Here is an 18,357-nt window from a genome sequence, read left to right on the forward strand (position 1 = left end):
TCAAATAAAAACAAACGAATTTTAATTAACTTAAATATATATAATAAATAGATAACTTTATAATAATAATTTTAAGATAAAAGATAATTACTACTAGAAACATTTCGAATAGTTTGTAAAGCATGCCACAAATATTGAAGAATTTCCAATAGAATGTTCCGCACTACCAGTTTCAATTAGTATTCACACCAAATTTTATAAAGCAGAGATTCAGAAAAATTGCTTCAGGAGAGATATATGGTAGTACTCCCATTACACTGTAAGGATTTTCTTCACTTCTTGTGATATGAAAATACACCAACTTTATTATTAAGACTCAATCAACAGATTTAGTGCGCCTATAAACTGTTCTAAAATAAAGGTTTAGAAGTGATAGCATTATAAGCTGTGTCAAAGAAAAAACATAGCGAAGGACATTTAGGATGATGCGCTGGAAGGCAATTCAGGATGCCCGAGTGTTATTTGCTCAGTAAATTGAGTTTCAGTGATCCATAGAAATCCTAATACTAATTTTCCAGAAATAGAATCCATATGGCACTTTCTTGCGAATCACTGAGCTATAAGATATTAGAAACTAATTTCCACAAAGCTATCCTGATGGCGTTAAGATGATAGGAATCTTTTTTTCTTCTTTTTGCCTTTGATGAACACCGCATTGGCTGCTTTAAAGGCGGGCTTGCGAAAGATTCTTTTTTTCTGCTGTGGAATCTCAATACTATATAAGCAAACAAGTAAACTATTCCTTGTTAGGAAAAGAGAGAAATATCTCCATATCTCCTATATCAAACATACCTACCTTCAGCCTAGGAAGATTTGAATGAAATATGGTGGTCTCGCGCCATTTGCCTCTCCTGTTCGTCATCTTCATTATTTACTTCGTTTACCGCACTCACTCTTTTGATGGTCATATCAGATTATGTGGTGCACGCTTAGCAAACAAGCTGAACGAGGTTTGCAAACATTACGGTGGTCACCAAACACCTCGTAACAGACGAGCTGGTAAGTGAAGTATAGTTTTGTTTATTCAGATTTTACAAAATATTTTCTAATGATATTAAACTATCTCAAAAAAATTTGTCAATTGTAATGCAAGTACGCAGAAATAAGAGCCCAGTGCTAGTTACAGCTTGTAGAAATAAAAACTATGATTAAATGCAAATTTTGTTGATTACTTATAATTTCTGTATATTTAAATTTCCTTTTTAAACACTATTATGACTCAAAACTTTAACATATAAAATTCCAAAATAGCTGATATTACTTCTTAATAAACAACCAAGTATTTTATTCAAATCTTGAATTTAATACTAATTCACTTCTATCAAACGTATCATAATAATTCTTAAATTTTGTGAAAGTAAGAAAAAACGTTAAGTTATATTAAGGGAGAAAGTTCTAAAAGTTGGAAGGATTATGCTTTTCTATACTTGACAATTTCTTTGGAAAAGTTCTCATTATTTTGAAGGATAATATAAGCTAAGTAATTGTATTACAGTTCTGAAGGAAGTTCCTTTATATAAATTAAGAACAATGGGTCAGTACGATTAACACTCAAAATTCGCTTCAAACCCAAATATAGGCTTCTCCTTTTCAAAAGGCATAACAAATACAAATTAAAATATAATAAGTCTGAAAAATACTTTCTGAAATAAATGAAAAGTATGTAATTTTTTTTCCTTGTGCAATTCCTCAGTAAAATTTTCCTTTTGAAAATTCCCCTTTTTAAACTACTAGTACTTACTACAAAAATATAACATTCATTGCTATTGATGTTTAACAGGCCTCATTCCCAGCAAAAGACAGATGTGTCAATTTTGAAATTTAGCAATCCAATAAAATAATAAATTTACGTTTAATTTAATATGTTCAAGTTAAAGCTAACAGCTTCCAATGAAATTAAAAATTTTTTTTATTAAAAATGTGACCGAAACATAAGCTATCGTAAAACAAAATTTACTTGTGAATAATAATACAGCTAATTAAATGTTCTTTGCACTATTACCAGACGCCTGAACTTATTACAGGTAGATTTTATTACCTTACTTCAGTAAAATGAATAAAATGTTCGTAGTTTTAGCTAGTAGCGCATCTATGGCATATGTACTACATCAGCACGGATTAATTTAATATTGACATTTTTCATTCATATTAGATGACTTTGAGAAACTAACTAAACTTCAACCCATCCCACTTAACTAGAATATTTATTCACACTTTGAAACTACAGTGCGACAGACAGAACTTGATAACTAGCTGTAATGACAACAGGTATTTAAACCAAAACCCTCCTAAAGCTCTTTGGTAAGGGAATAAGCATTGTCCAACTGAGCAAAAAAATATAAATAAAACTGGGAGCAGAAGTAAAGTCAGGATAAAAATAATGTACAAATAAAGTTATAGTAAGAAAAATAGGTAGAAAATTTTAGGAGATGGTTACTTTCTTATACTGTTGAAAAATTCATATAAAATGGCACCGACTAACAGCCTTTCTTTAATTCTGTTGGAAATAACTGCCATTAAAATACACATTTATCACATATTTATAATAAAAGAAATGAGATCTTCTGCAGACATTAAGTATAAAATAATAATGTCATACAGACCTAAAATATATTCATACCTTACCTAGCCTCCATCACATTTTTTTTTTTTATTTGGTAGAATTGCAATCTTATCGCCTTTCACAGCTCTTGTCACCCCCAGATACTTTTAAACAGCATTCAATGGTTTGTCAACTTTATATCTTCATGGCAGCAGCCATCATTTTTCAAGAAACTGGCTCAGGTTTAAAAAATAAGCAAATAAAACCTCAAACAGTGAAGTAAACTAACCATGAAACTTAAGGAGCAACTGAGTTTTCATTTTCTGTTTTAAACTGGAATGTCCTGGATGTGGAAAAAAACGTATGTAGGCTGGTCATAAAAGAACTTTCCCAATATATGAACCCCTAACGGCCTATCGACTTAACCAATCGAAATGAAATATTGTTAGTTGAAGGTATGTGTCTGAGATTGGGATGATTTAGAACAATAGAATTCTCCCAGTTACGATTACATTGAAAAGCTATCGGAATTTTCGAATGCTAACACCTACTTTTTTCCTGCGCAAATTGATCAGTGCATTGATAAACCATAAACGGCGTTGTAAAGATACTCTTAAGGCGAAAATTGGCAGCGTAAAGCATTTGCAAAGACGAGCATTATAAAGGACCAATGTCAACAGAGAGGAAGTATATTGACGCCTTTTAAATAATCACAGGAATAAACAGTAAAATCACTAATCACAGATAACCAGGTGCAAATCATTGCCTATGGAAAACCTTTAATAAATTGTGTGGGAAAATTGTTTCTTCTATCAGATGTTGATGCTGAAATTGTTGCTAAAGTGCATAATAAGTTTACTGCAAGTCCACTGTATGCTGGAAAAAGTGTTACTCACAGGTTTTGGGGAAAAAGTGTTACTCACAGGTTTTGGATGCACCGAAAACCACAACCCTCAGGCTTCTGCTCTCTGTTCTGCGGATGTTTCTTTATCGATTCCAGAGCGTGCAGATGTTGCAATTCGGAGAGAAAGAAACAGCGAGTCAAATTTTTCCTCATCAGGTATGATGAAGATAGCAAGTGACCGTAGAGCAGGTGATATTATGGATGGATGAGACGCATTTATCCTTTGTACGTAAACTCTAGGAACTGCGCTCACTGGGATGATGAAAATCTCACCAGCGCCTTTACACGAAGCTAAAGTGACTGTGTAACAGAGTTACGTAACGTAAATGTACAATAGAAATATTACGTACAATGTATGCAATACATTAAAGACAAGATATAAGTAATACAACAGAGCTACGTGACAAAAATTACAGTAACTATAGAAATATATTGTACATTCCGTATATATCATATTTATATTAAGACAATAAACATATATCCATAAATTATGTTTATATCGTTTAATTTAAATATAATATGCCAGCAATTTTTATTACGTACATATGTTACAATCTTACATTCATTTTATGCAATTAACTTTATGAGTTCTCGGAGTCATTTAAAACAACAGTCAGTTTAAAAGTCGTGTTTACATTTGTAATTGTCAACGGCCCATAAAACAAAATTATCTTTACTTCCAAACTAGGACAGTAGCATGTAAAACTTTCAAAGCATCAAAGGGTACCTATTTTAAAAGTAGCCTATCACCAATAATATTTAAAATTTTATTATAGAACTTTTTAAGTATTTGAGAAATTTTTAAGAATTAGTGGCTAATCCTGAAATGGATTAATCCATTCTAATTTTTTAAGCTAACCTTTAGAGAAGGTTTTATAGGTGAATCTTTCCGTTTCATTTGAGTTACATCTTTATTGCATATACTTATCTGCTTTTTCGAGGTGAGTTTTCACAGCGCTTTATCAACGTCTTTTTTTAATGCTCCATTCCTTACTACTTAGTCAGCTAGGTCATTACCCATTAAGTTAAAGCTGCTCAAAGCCAAAAGATTTACTTTTGACTTTTCATTTGACGTTCTGCAATATTTCTCCCAAAGAAAGAAATTTTATAGAATTTGGTTTAATATTGGCAGGCTATGCAGCTTATGGGACAGAAAATACAGACCCTTGTCAAATAATTCATTTCTTTATGAAAAATATGATGCTACGTAATACATTTGATATTGCATATCATATATTAATTTAATATAACATTTTTATGATTAGATTAGCTCTGTAGAATATTTATTTATTTCCATAGTTGGCTTTTGCCTATTTATTATGTGTCTATGAAATTACTTGTCTTTTAACAGCTCACAGCAATGCAGCCAACAACAGTTTCTTATTTCATACTTCGCATTCACTTGCACCACGATACATCCAGGAATCTCAACTAGAAAGTTTATTTGCTGGAGCGGCAATTGGAGAACCTAAAATGCATTCAGGCATTGTTGATGAGTGTTGCAAAAACCGATGCAAACTCTCAACGTTACTTTCATACTGCGCAGAGCCACCCAGGGAAGAGAATGCAGATTTGGAAAGGCTGTTCAAAGAAAAAGTGATACTGTTTGAAGTTTTACCTTCAGAAGAAAACGTAAGCACCTCTCTTTGCTCCTTTTTAAATTTTTGGATATTTTTTATAGTTACGCTGCTCAATTATAACTTTTGGACAAGTAGGGCCAGAAATTTTTGAGCTAAAGTAGCAAGAGAAGAAACGATAAGTCGCAAAAAGTAGTACAAAACATCATAGGTTGGTAACCTTACTTGATCTCTGACGTCATCACCAATTCTATCTCCGAGTGTTTCGTGTGTTATGAATTGTACTTCAGTTCTTTGCCGTTACTTAGAAATTAGTTCTGTTACTTAAAAATCTGGTGTCGTTTTGACTAAGTCATTTCCGTTGTTTAGTTTCTTAGCAGTATTATAATTAGAAGAATGAATTTCAAATATATGGCGCACTGGCTACAAACCGTTACGGAGATAAGGATTTAAAATCGACAGTGATGCAGCGATAAAATCACAAGTATTAATATTAAGGTGTATAACATAGTTTATAATGTTTTAGACTTGTTTTGAAATATTTTTCCTTTTATTATATTTATTTCAATGTATTTCGCCCGTCTATTAATTATGCAATGCAATCTGTGGTCTTATGACTTCGAGGAAAAACTTTAAATCGCCTTTACACGAATGAGAGGTAGATCGGGTAAAATCTTTATAGTCTTTCCCAGTTTTAGTTTTGGAAATTATTTTCATCATTTTTAAATATATTTTATCTTCTCCACCACCCTTCTTTTATTTAAAGACATATTGGTTTTCTGAGCTGTAACGATAAGCATGGAAAAGAGAAAATTACGTATATACCAAATAAAGAAGTACAACTGATCATTAGAGCTTTATATTGTATTTGGACAAAATTATAATAAAGAATGATATCTTAGAATTTTATGAGATAGTTATTTCAGTTATGAACAGACATTTATGTGTGAGCTCCTAAAATTTTGGCTGATTTTTCATTAGACTATATATATATATATACATACACATATGTATATATTCATAAATACAAAAATATATACATATATATCAGTTATTCTAAAAAATACTCGTTGATATATATATATATATATATATATATATATATTAATCATGTAACATTTGAAATAAAATATATTATAGAACAAACATAGTGGACGCGCGTTTTACTCATATGGTACAGCAGCTAGTATTCGTCTTAAACTTTAAAATCTTATTCATAGATCACCAGAATATTAAACAAAGCAAACAATGAAACATATGAAAACACTAGTGACTACTAATGAAAACTACGTAGAAGGAAATGATGCAGTCCTAAAAAATTCGCAAAATGGCATAGATATAAATTTTAGTAGCACAAGTTTGTCGAAAATCACAAATTTGCGAAAAATCGCATGATTTGGCAAGACCGGTGGGATGGGGGAAGATTTAAATTAAAAGGGTTAAGAAAATGCAGGTTTGATAGCCTGGGTTAGTTAGTTTCAACAAAGTAGCCGAGGGATGCATTTGTGGAAGGTTTTCTGAAAGAAAGTGACACACGTTTTAAATATACATGAGAAAACCAATAAACTGCATACAGCCAAACCATCAGCCAAGAGTAAAACACAAGATGAATTAATTACCAGAACTCATTGCCGCTGCAAGTCATTCATCAAATTTAGTGAGAAACTTGCTTTATTTTGTTATTGATGTTCTGAGCAGCAATTGGTTAACGATCATGTATGTTAACTACACTGGTGCTATGAATACTAAACACTATCCTTTTTTTTCCAACGTCATTCTTTTTCTAATCATTCGTTGTGTGGAATGCTGCTTCTCAAAATAATTTTAATTCGTTCCTGAGCCAATCCCAAATCACGAAGCACAGTAAAACATTTTCGGAGGATATTAAAAACGCAGCCAATGCTGGAAATGCTAGGAATTTACTAACTTATTATATATAAACATATTTACATAACTTAGTATACACGTAAGCAGTGTCACGGTTTTTCAGTTGGGTTTAATCTGTGTATTTCCAGTCTTTTACTGAAGGTAGAAGACGCAGTTGTTCTTGACCTCCTTGCAATTTCCCTTTAATTTTTGCTTATCCGTTTTCCTTAAGATAGTCCTGAAGTAGCGTACGACATACATCATTGAAAAAGTCAGCATGTTGATCTCGGCTTTACTAGGATACCACTCCTTGGTTAGGCCTTGGACTTCCCACGTTTTCAGAAAGTCCTTGATGATTGCTTATAAGTATGAACATATTGTGTTCTTCTCCTCCTCACAATAAGAAACTTCCCTGTAGGCTTCCTTGTGAAGGAATTGCTAAAGGAAGGTTTGCGATTTCTTAGTTGAAATATAATATTAAATAATTGGAAATATAAAATTAAAAAACGTATCCAGTTTTTCAATCACGCTGCTCGTTGTCTTAGTTTATACACACAGTAGCATTTTTTTATTCTTACGTGCTTCAAAAACAGGAGAAAATAAATAAATTTACCCTAAAATTTAATGTGGTGCAATTCACATTCCGTGTAGTTCGTCATGTGAAATACAAGTAGTTTTCGATCCATGCACTCTTTTATTAATCGAGACTTTCGTTATATAAGGCATCATTGTCTTTAAAAAGATTCGTGTACCTTCACTATATGTTTTCTAATTCGAAGACAAAATTACTTTATCAAGACATGAGACAGAATTTCATGTTGGAATGTAACAGAAACATTTTAAATGCAGATTTAAAAGAGGGAAGTTCATTTAATTAAATCATGATATAAAATTATGTAACAAATAATGTTATCATTGTCAGTTTCAATGTATCCTAAATGTTTTCTCATCCAAATAAACCTTATAAATGTTCTAGTTGCCTTTTTAAAATAAAATTCTTAAAAATTTCTATTTTTGTATTCAACTGCTGATATAAAAATGTTTTATTTGCTATTGTGATAAACAAATGGTTGCATCTAGTTGGCAACGTATTAGCATGGTATTTAGGCACAGAGAAAAGTAAAAATTCTTTTGTTCTGGAACAGAAAAAAGTAAAAATTATTTTGTTCTGGAACAGAAAAAAGTAAAACTTATTTTATTCTGGAATAACACTTAAATTTTTGCCATTTAATGTATGAATATTTCCCATGCCTCAGTACTATTTTGAGTCACTACAGCTCTTCCTATTTCAATCAAACGTGTCCAGTTTTCTTTTATACGCAGATTTCTTATATTAATGCATTAAAATCATATGCACCAAAGATATTATATACTATTACTGCGTTGCATATATACTTTAAATTTTTACTTACTTTATGTTTATAACAGTACATGCAAAAGTATCCAAAATATGTATGCATTTTGTTCTTTTGTTTAGTTGAAGATCCTCTTCATCATCTAACAATTTCCAGCTGTTCTATGACATAAGAAAAGCTAGTTTTAATGAAATGTTTGATGATACACGAAACAAACCCAATGTTTCTGAAATGAAACTTTTTCTGTTATAATTGATCCTTTAGACAAACAGATTTTAGAGCCTTCATGACCAGATAATAGTGAAATTCTAGGACACTTTCTTCTATCGCAAATGAGCATTCGTATAGCAAATTTTAAAATCAGTGGCTTCAAAAATAGCGTGTGAGAATATCGCTAATCTGGTCTTACTCGTACAATGCCTGTTAAAATGTATGACAGTTTTAAGTACTTTTATAGTATATTTGGTACACTTGTGACATTATAAATTTCTTTCAACTTAAATAACCCCGTGATTTATAATTTATTTAAAGGATAAACTTATTTAAATAATGATGATTAACAGCATGCGTCCTCTTTATGCTTTGCAAATTGATAATGAAAAATTTGGTGTAAGAAATAAACTAAAGTTCACTAAGATCTTCTAATAGAAACTTAAACCTAACTGGTTAAATTTCATTATCGACGCATTTTTATTGCAATTTTCATACTAACTTTTTACGCTTCTATTAATTTCCTTTATTCGTCGAAATTTAATTTTCATATATGAAAATTTTCTTGTCATGTTCCTTTTTTTTTTTTTTTTTCAGGATTCTACAAGCAGACAATTAGTCACTTCAGGTGATAATCCTCCTGCCAAACAAGCAGACATTGCAGACCAACCCAGACAAAGTCTTGGAACATATTCTCGGGAAAAACCGTACTTTATAATGGAAAACAACCTACGAAGAAGTAACATGAACAATGACAAGTTCACATTTTAAAAGAAAGATACTACACTGGTACTAAAAGAACTTGAAACTACTTTAAAAGGCTGAAAGTATCATAATTGCTCATTGCTTAAATTACAAAAACTAAACTATTTTGGTATTAAACTGCCAGAAGGCAACTGAGTTAAAGAAAGAAAGATATAGAATTTCTTGAATTCTTATATGTATTATTATTGGAAATAAAATTCTCGTACTTGCTTCTTGTCTAGATATATAATTTTACCAACAAACTGTAAAATTTGCAAACCCTCTTTGTGATGAATGTGTAATTAAAATTAACTTTAGTTTGTTGCTTGATCTATTATGATAGGGCCTGCGATGGCTATCTGCCTAAGAGATGGATGCCGTCTTGCAGGACGTTTTCAGAGAAACTGCATTATTCATGTTTCAAGTCACAAAAGCCTTATGCAAACTTATAATTTATAAATTTATCAATTCGCTGGGATTCGTACTTTTGACTACAAGAGTTCATTTGTCTTATATACTCCGTCATATTTTTACATTAACGTTTTTCATTTTAAGAAATGTAGACTACCGCAAAATTCCACTGAACTACAGCAAAATTTCTACAACATAAATTAGCATTCCTGCAGCGATTCACATTTTTAGACTTCACATAATGAATCTACTTTATTTCACATAGAATGAAAATAACAGTAAGGACATCTCCATTAGTTGTGAGCGTCTGGCAGAGTCATATTTCATTCCTTACATACCAATTTCGTTAAAACCGAAGCTTCTTCTCTTAACATGAACTAAATGGAACACTGTTTAAGGAACTGTAGTAGCTAAGAAGTAATATATATAATACATATTCATTAAATTAAATAAATAAAATAAGTTTTACATTAGCTTAAAATGGCATAAAAATAGTCTTATGGGTGGTGTTTTTTAGAAACACCTTTAATGAATACGTTCTACATTCTTTTTCTAAAAACATATGCTTTTTTTCTCAATTCTGAATTATGCAATGTAGGAACTTCAGCCCAATCTTGCTATCTTCCAGTGACACTTTCACTATTGGTGCATAGATTTAATTATCATCTTCGTTACCTTAATTATCACGTTTTCTTTCTGCTTTACGTAGTGTGGATAACAGTTTCATCTAAGGGGATTTCATTCGTTACAGCTTCATAGATTCTATGAAATTTTCAGCTTCGGTGTTATTTCCATTCTTCATCGGAACCTGCTTCGCAGTTTCTGAAACAGATTCTTACCGGCATCTCATTCTCATTTTCAAACACATTCAGTATCAAAATCAGCTTTCTCGTAAAATTTCCATATAATGGCCACCATTAAATAATCCCAAGACTTGGATTGTACGGAGTATTATGCCCCATGAGTAACAAGTTTTAAAATTCAGAATGGTACCTTAATAGCTCAGATGAAAGACCGAGGTAGTATTTATAGGCATGAGCCTTAGCTTGAGTTTGATAAGATCGATTTAAAAGCAATTAGAGAGCTCCATAAAACCAAAATGAGTCTTGTATTAACGTACTGGGAAAAACACCACAACTGGACGTCTAACTGATGCCTATAGGGATAAGAGCTTCTCTATGTGAAAGATTAGAACTACTTTCCTTTGTCCTTCAGTACCATGAATATATAGTTACCTATAACATTGCACAGTCATTAGAATTTTTTGAAGCAGGAAATGTGAAAAATGTGCAGTGCCCTTGCCAGGACTCGAAACTTGAACCTCTCGAATATGCGCCGAGTGTGCTACCGTTAGACTACGAAGGCAAACTGGAAGAAGATACCTTATACACTCTCCCCTTTAAAGGGCGACGGGGGCTTAGGGAATCCTGGTGGTAACGAATTATTATCCACCACCTTTTAGTTCGGGCGTCCCTCGTAGAGTCACTGGATTTTCTTCTGAAGCAAGAGATGTGAAAATGTGCAGTACCCTCGCTGGGACTCGAACCCTGGACATCTCGAATACGTGCCGAGTGTGCTACCGTTACACCACCAAGGCATGCTGGAGGGAGGAAGTAAATATCTTGTAACATTATTAACACATTCTTTTAAGCTTTCAATGCTTCCCGTATGTGCAAATTGGGATAAATGACTTATATCTCCTATAATGGAATGTTCACTATAGTCGACTCAATACATCAAAAGCTATATCTACTATCTCACTATATCGAGAGCTATATCTTGACTTCATTCTGTCCTTTCCTATATATATATATCGATAGATAGATAGTAACGCATTTTTACTGAAATTTATACACTCTTCTTTGCTAGCATAAACTAAGTCCAAACTTCTAACAGACATAAAGTGATTTTCGCTTCGTCTAAAAAGAACCGCAAAGTCTTAAGTAAGTTTTAAAACAAAACTTTTTAAAGTCAGAACTGGAACATAAATGCACGACTCGGGCTTACTAATCAGCAACCACTTGTGGCGGTATAACTTAAAGTAACGGTAAATTCAAATTTAAAACTAAGTCTAGTATCCAAGTGCTACACAATTGATTTAAAGCGAAGTTGGCTCACACTACTCACTGGTATAACAATTTAAAAGTTGGCAACGATAATGCAAAGCCGAAGATTACAATTTCATCTGAGCTAGCTAACCACTTATAGCTACTTCGATATTGAATTTTTATATATAAAAATATTCCCTTCTAAGAATATGCACTGAGTAATATTCTTTATTTTTATCCTTATTTTCTACATTTCATGTTCTTGTAATGTTTAAACTTAAATGTATTTTGAAATGATGAAAGAAGAACACTTGTTCGGTTAACCTCTAAACTGGCTTAAACTAAATAAATAACGAAGCTTAGCCATCAAAAAAACAACAAAGTAAATTACAAATTCAATAAACAAAGTTGAAATTTATTAAAACTTAATTAAGATTATAGGGTTTTAGTTGGGTTGAGTTAACTCAAAGTCTTTCCCACCTTGTAAGTGCATTGCCATTTTGTCTGAAACGTTATGACAAACCTGCGAAGATTTAAATAATCCTTAACTCTTAAAATGAACAGAAAGCATAACTTGTGCGTACAAATAAGCTCCGCTACTTACAAGTATTTAAAATATGGATATGGATATGGAGAAGTGTGGTGTAGTGTGGTGAAGTATTTAAAATAACATGTTTCAAATTTAAAATTTAAAATATCGCAGTAGACGACTATACAAATTAGCTTACCCAAGTTGGGTCAATATTTTAAATGGCGCATATTAACGTCGGCTAGCAGAATGGCTAAAGCCGGAATACTCACTCTCAGAGCTAGGCTATAGAACGTAAACAGCAGATGTTACTACCAAGAGCTCTATATCTAAAATATTCAAACCCTCGAGTTAAATACTTTTTAATCTAATCTGCATCCTGGTGAGGGTTACGGAAAGGAGAAGTTGTAGTCAAGATTTAAATCATAATAATTCGTTAATTAGCATAAAATTCTCTATAAGAGTCACAACATTGATACAACAGGTGAACATGTGTTAACAGTTACTTACAATGCAACACTAGTTAATAAATATACAGAGAGTTTTCTTTCACGTAAATAAAGGATAATGTTCCCAATGTAAAATTACTTTTAGGAATTTGCATTAATTTAAACGTGCAAGTTTCAAGGGTATTTTTTTAATTTTGATTCGTTTTCTTTGGATATAAATTCTCCTGTAACAGCTGGAATCTTCTTTACTGATTACAAATTACACTTCTTATTGATTACAATTCTTTACTGATTACAATAAAATCATTTTAAAGATAAAATAATCCACAAGCAGCCATTTCACGACAATCGCCCAAAACCATTTGTCAGATTTAAAAAGAAAGCACAGCTGAATATCTATGTTCATTTTAATAGATAACTCTTTAAATGTTTTTAATAAGATTTTACATTACATTTCTTAAGATATTTAAAATATGTTAACATGGAGTGTTCTCTAGCTCCCATAACTCCACAATATTTATATTAAGTTGTAGTCATTAGGTTAATTGGAAACAGAAAAGGTGTAAAATATGCAACCGCCTTCGCCGGGAATCGAACCACGGACCTCTGAAATACCGGCCCAGAGTGCTGAACCACTACACCACGAAGGCACGCTAGGAAAGTGGGAGAAATACCTTATATATTTCCCTTTTTAAAGGGCGACTGGGGTTTTCAGGGGACCCAATCGCCAAATCCTGGGTGTGGAGAAACCTCATCCAATACCCTTTTAGTTCGGGCGCCACTGTAGAGACATTAGGTATTTTTTGGAGCCAGAGAGAGGAAAAATTAGCAGCGCCTTCGCCGGGAATCGAATCACGGACCTCTGGAATACCGGCCCAGCGTGCTGAACCACTACACCACGAAGGCACGCCAGGAAAGTGGGAGAAATACCTTATAAAGTTATTTACTGATTCTGAATCACATTTTTGAGGTTCAAAGAATCTTGTTTTTCAGATGATCCAACTTAATTTTGAAAACAAAACCAAAAGAAGATTTATACCAAGTTTAACAACATCTCTATACATTAAATTTAAAAAAAAAGGTTTATATTTAACACAATACCAATTTTGCCTTCTATTAAAATTAACAAAACAACTAAAAGAGGATCCCTAAAATTATAAGGAATTTTAGCTTTCCTAAAGCTTGCTTTCGTCCTAAAACCGGCAGCACTTCCCGCTGGCAGCCTGAAAATCTTTGGTTTGACTCCAGACAAAGGTATAGCTGCTTTCTCACGATTCTCGAATCAAATGGCCAGATGTCTCTACAGTCAAACGTAACTGAAATGTGGTGAATGATACTTTGTCATCATCTTAATTTGACCGACTGCATCTCGTAATCTCTCAGTTGCCCAAAATAAGTGAGGAAAACTTACCGCCTGCTCTCGTTGTGCTCCTGATAGCATGTCCAGCTTATAATCGTAAGATCCGTGGCTTATATCCTGGCAAAAACATTGCTAATTTTCCCGTTTCTCTCTCTGGAAACATAATAATTCTATAACCATCACAGACACTTTAAGGTTAAGAAAAGTGGTAGCACCCTAATTTTTTATGATTATTTATTAACACTAAAGCTTTATCTGCATTTTTACAATTTATATATATAAAAAAATAGGAAAGAAAAAAATGGTAAGAAGGAAAGGAAAAATCTACAACTGCGAATTTTTTAATACTACAGATGCCCTGATGGATTCATCGCTCGAATTTTTAACAAAATTCCGGGAAGTTGGCCACAGGAACTAACCGTAGTAAACTTCTGATCTTTGCAAAGAAGAGTCACGCAAAAAGAAATTTGTCACACCATATAATCTAGCAGGAGAAGAATCAATCCCCTGTAGCAAACGGCTCCTACGCTTGGCCCTTTTGAAACTAAGCTAAAAAATGAGCTAAAACGTTATTCTTCAAGAGTATAAATTCTGGAACGTAAAAATCTTCTTTACAAGAAATATTAGCAAGAGATAACTAACCGCCTTCAGCAACGACAACGTTTACTGTCATTTTCCGTCTTTCTAATATATTGGTAAATTTCAAAAGAGCAAGCAAAAAAATCTTCACTCCGATCTGTATTTTGAAGTTTCTTCTAGAATTCAAAATGCAATTAATGGAAGTCCCAGATAATTCCTCACGCTCAATGACTGGAAACATCCACCTTATGCCTTTATTGTAAAAGCTGGTCGTTTAAGGAATCGACATCATAGCAATTAGCGAGAATCTAGAAATTTTATCTAGAAGGTGACAGACAAAATTCTTCATTAGTCAGCTGCAAGCGTTAGAAACCAGAAAAACTGCAATTTTATGCTTCCAAAATACTCAAGATCCCATATTTAGACAGGAGCAGGATATCAAAGCGCTTTGATGGACTTTTTGATGTCACAGAGATGTCTCTCTGGAACCAATTTCTATCACACTATACTCTTTCCTTTCCGTGTCTTTACATGTGCAATTCTGAATTCCACATTTAGGTCGCCATATAAAATGGGTTAAGATGAAAATAGCTAATTATTTTACTAGGTGAAAAAACACATAAGAACTGTTTATCAGTAACCTTTCTTGTTACATAACAAAAGCGTAAATTTGAAGGTCACTTTTAAAATAAGAGGTGAGCAATAATATAACTTCCGTGTCATTACGCCCAGTGCAAAATATTCCCAAACATTACGTTTCTTATGGGATTAATTTCAATATGCAATAAAACAAAAGATGATAGTGTTTTAGAAAATTATACTCCTCTTGAAAGCCACTCTGAGAAATTGAAATGAATGCATTTTTTTAATATTCGGCTCGAGATATTTTATTATTCCGCACAGTTTTTAATGACGTTTTGAAAAACTTATTAAATTATACAAATCGAAATTTTATCCTTTGTTAATTGCCTTTCTCACTATAATATAGGTAATGAATCTAATTCTGAATGACTGCATAAAGCAATACCTCGTTGCTAAGTTACCCAGACGGTATAGTGGTTAAGGGAGCTTACTGCCGTACCGAAGGGCCGGGGTTCGGATCCCGGAGAAGGCATGGATGTTTGTACATGTATAGTATGCGTGCGGCATGGGGACACTCTAAATATCTGGCAAGCCTAAAGTCCTCTCGAGAGGTTGGTGATAGGGGAAGAGGGGTCAAAGACCCTCCGACCTGTCCCCTGGGTGCTCTCCATCAAAATTTGGGGCGGAGCTGAAAAAGTCGTACTGGCACCTGTATGGTGCTCAAAACTGTTTCCAATGGCAGGCGCAATCTTGCACTTCCTGCCACGATGAATTTCGTGGGCTTGTTATGATGTTACTCTCAGAAAAGTGAGCTAAATCATAGTACAAACACTAACATTGCTAAAGTTACTTACTTTCGCTGCAAAATTTTTTGGCCGCTATTAATTTAATTCACATTATCCACTTGTCGGGTGTTGAAAGTGGTTACATACTAGAATTTGCGCGCCGTGGAGAACATTGGATGTGAGTAAATAATGTCTATTCATCATCCCAGATGCTCTTCGGTTGTGACCTTCGTCTGCCTTGTGATCTCTTGTTTGATAGCCCTCCTGATGCGCCTTCATCGCCTAAGGAATTTATCCAAGATCTCCAGGCACGGTTTAAAGTGATGCACACTTTTGTACGAGAGCGAGTCAACTCGACGGAGACTATAAAGACCCGATACGACACGAGATCTACGGGGCATCGAATCAACGAAGGTGACAGGACGTGGTTAAGGAATAAGGAATCAGATTTGACAGAAAGCACTCTCTCCTAAACTACAATCCCCCTGAGACCTTTCTTGCACAGGCCTAAACAGGCTTAACGACGTCGTAGTTCGTATCCGTAAGTCACCACATCCTAAGCCTAAATTCGTTCTTTATAACGGACTAGCCTCTTACTATAGTAAGCAGTCCCACGATGTAAATAGTATAATAAGACCATGATCCTATGTGAATATAAATTTGTAAACTCATACATTTATTTAATGGCTGAAAAATTTCAATCAATCGATTTCCTCAGTTGTAGCGTTTTACCTCCTGTCCCTGGATTATACTGCCTGGGACACGCAGTCATTGGGAAGGAGCAATATTACCAGTTTTGTATATGTGTAAATAATTTCAATGGAATAACATGTAAATTTTAGTATCTCTTGTATAATGTAACATGAAAGGCTTCAACAATGTGAAGCTTCGCTGGAAAAATGAGGCTACAGGGACAAGTCCATTTAACATTGAGGTAGTCTATCTCGCCAAGTCAAGTTGGCAGTGGTTTTAACGACTAATTTTTGTAGCCAAGTTTGGCAAGAAATCGCCAAAAGTTGCCAACTTGGCAAACATTTGGTGACATTTTCGGCCGTTTCCTATATACGTGTAGCTGGCCTGACCCTATATAACTGTAACTGTATATGCCTTCTAGCAATTTCGAGACTTGGAAATTTCTCGTAGGAGGGGGGAAATTATATATGACCGAAGAAAGCATCAAGTTTAGTTCAGAGTTCAGCTCAGGCGTATTGACAGATCACTCCGCGAGCTTGTATACCGAGGCTTTTCATACACCTTGCGCTTAGTATTACATTATGTATTTTATGTTCTCTTGTGCTTGTGTATGTGCTCTGTCATATTGATAAGATTTGTACGAAAAGTTCCAGAAAAGTTTCAGAACTGTAAAGTTTTCTGTTGGGAAAAGTAAATTTTACCAAACTGCCATCGGTTCTGTGGGCATTCAATCCATTACGAACCCGTACGCACATATTAATATATTGAATATTTTTTGTAAGGCAAAGTCTTGCTTTTACCCTGGTATTAGTTGGTAGTCGAGAATAAACCAGGATATTATTGCAAATTTCAAAGTTTTTAAAATAATTCCTTGCATGGATGTTGTGATGTTATTTAGACATGTCTTGTCTTAACATACACCTTTACTATTTTCCCCTCTTCACCCCCTTAAAACTACTCCTAAACAAGCTCGTTGGACTGAAAGGGCTGTGCAAAGAATCTAAAAAGAGTTGAAATACAAAATAGACATGAAAGCATTTATTTATTTGTGAATTTAAGTCACATTCACTGTCCAAAAGGGACATATTGCAGATGATTGCCATTCCGTTCTACATAATAATTATCTTGCTAAGCTCGCCTATTACATTTTGCACTATATCTAGGGGATTTCTTCAAACTTCTAAATGTGACATTTAAATTGCGTGGGAGTGCAGAAGCTTTAATGTCTTAACGTTGTAAATATCCCCAATGAAAAACAATCACGCGACGAAAGATCAGAATATCTCGCAGGCCATGGGTTGTTCGTTGTTCCAAGATGTGTAGCTAACAACTTCTGAACAGGTTCTCCAAAACTGCTATGGAAGCAAGTGCGGTGTGGCCCCATCTTGTTGTAAAAAACCTTTTGTCGTTAACTGGCGGATGGACAAGCGCAAAAGCAAGGGTCTTTTCTAACATGTAAAAATAATGTGGTTTCATACCAGTGACAGCCATTTTATGTCACGCTCATCTTCAGAATATTATGTACCCACAACTACAAGTGAAGTCATCGAGCAACATACAGTCACTTTAGACTGCGTGCAGTGGCCGTTGGTGAATTTCTCTAGGGCTTTTGGAAGACCAGTATTTGAAACTTTCCTTTTTTACAATTCCCGATAAATGGAAGTGAGACTCATCGGTCATCGTTCATCTGTAAAGCCCAAATTCTTGTCTCTAGTTAATTATT

General features: G+C 33.7%; 1 protein-coding gene across 1 annotated transcript; it reads left to right on the forward strand.

Annotated features, from left to right (window-relative positions):
• The first annotated feature begins 732 nt into the window (after positions 1–732).
• On the forward strand, positions 733–9,429 carry LOC118185033 (uncharacterized). The gene is made up of 3 exons (XM_035354814.2): positions 733–999; positions 4,798–5,078; positions 9,052–9,429. The coding sequence occupies exons 1-3, from the start codon at positions 825–827 to the stop codon at positions 9,223–9,225; spliced, it is 630 nt and encodes a 209-aa protein (XP_035210705.1). The 5' UTR covers positions 733–824; the 3' UTR covers positions 9,226–9,429.
• The last annotated feature ends 8,928 nt before the right edge of the window (positions 9,430–18,357 follow it).

This window comes from Stegodyphus dumicola, chromosome X1, assembly GCF_044657685.1.
Source record: "Stegodyphus dumicola isolate Sdum_Otavi_A_Nest chromosome X1, ASM4465768v1".
NCBI lineage: Eukaryota > Metazoa > Arthropoda > Arachnida > Araneae > Eresidae > Stegodyphus > Stegodyphus dumicola.

What these genes read in the sequence shown, in the direction of transcription:
- LOC118185033 (XM_035354814.2), top strand. Translation starts at nt 825, where the DNA reads ATGGTGGTCTCGCGCCATTTGCCTCTCCTGTTCGTCATCTTCATTATT. An exon ending in ACCTCGTAACAGACGAGCTG is followed by an intron (nt 1,000 to 4,797) that starts GTAAGTGAAGTA and finishes GTCTTTTAACAG; the next exon opens with CTCACAGCAATGCAGCCAAC. An exon ending in TTTTACCTTCAGAAGAAAAC is followed by an intron (nt 5,079 to 9,051) that starts GTAAGCACCTCT and finishes TTTTTTTTTCAG; the next exon opens with GATTCTACAAGCAGACAATT.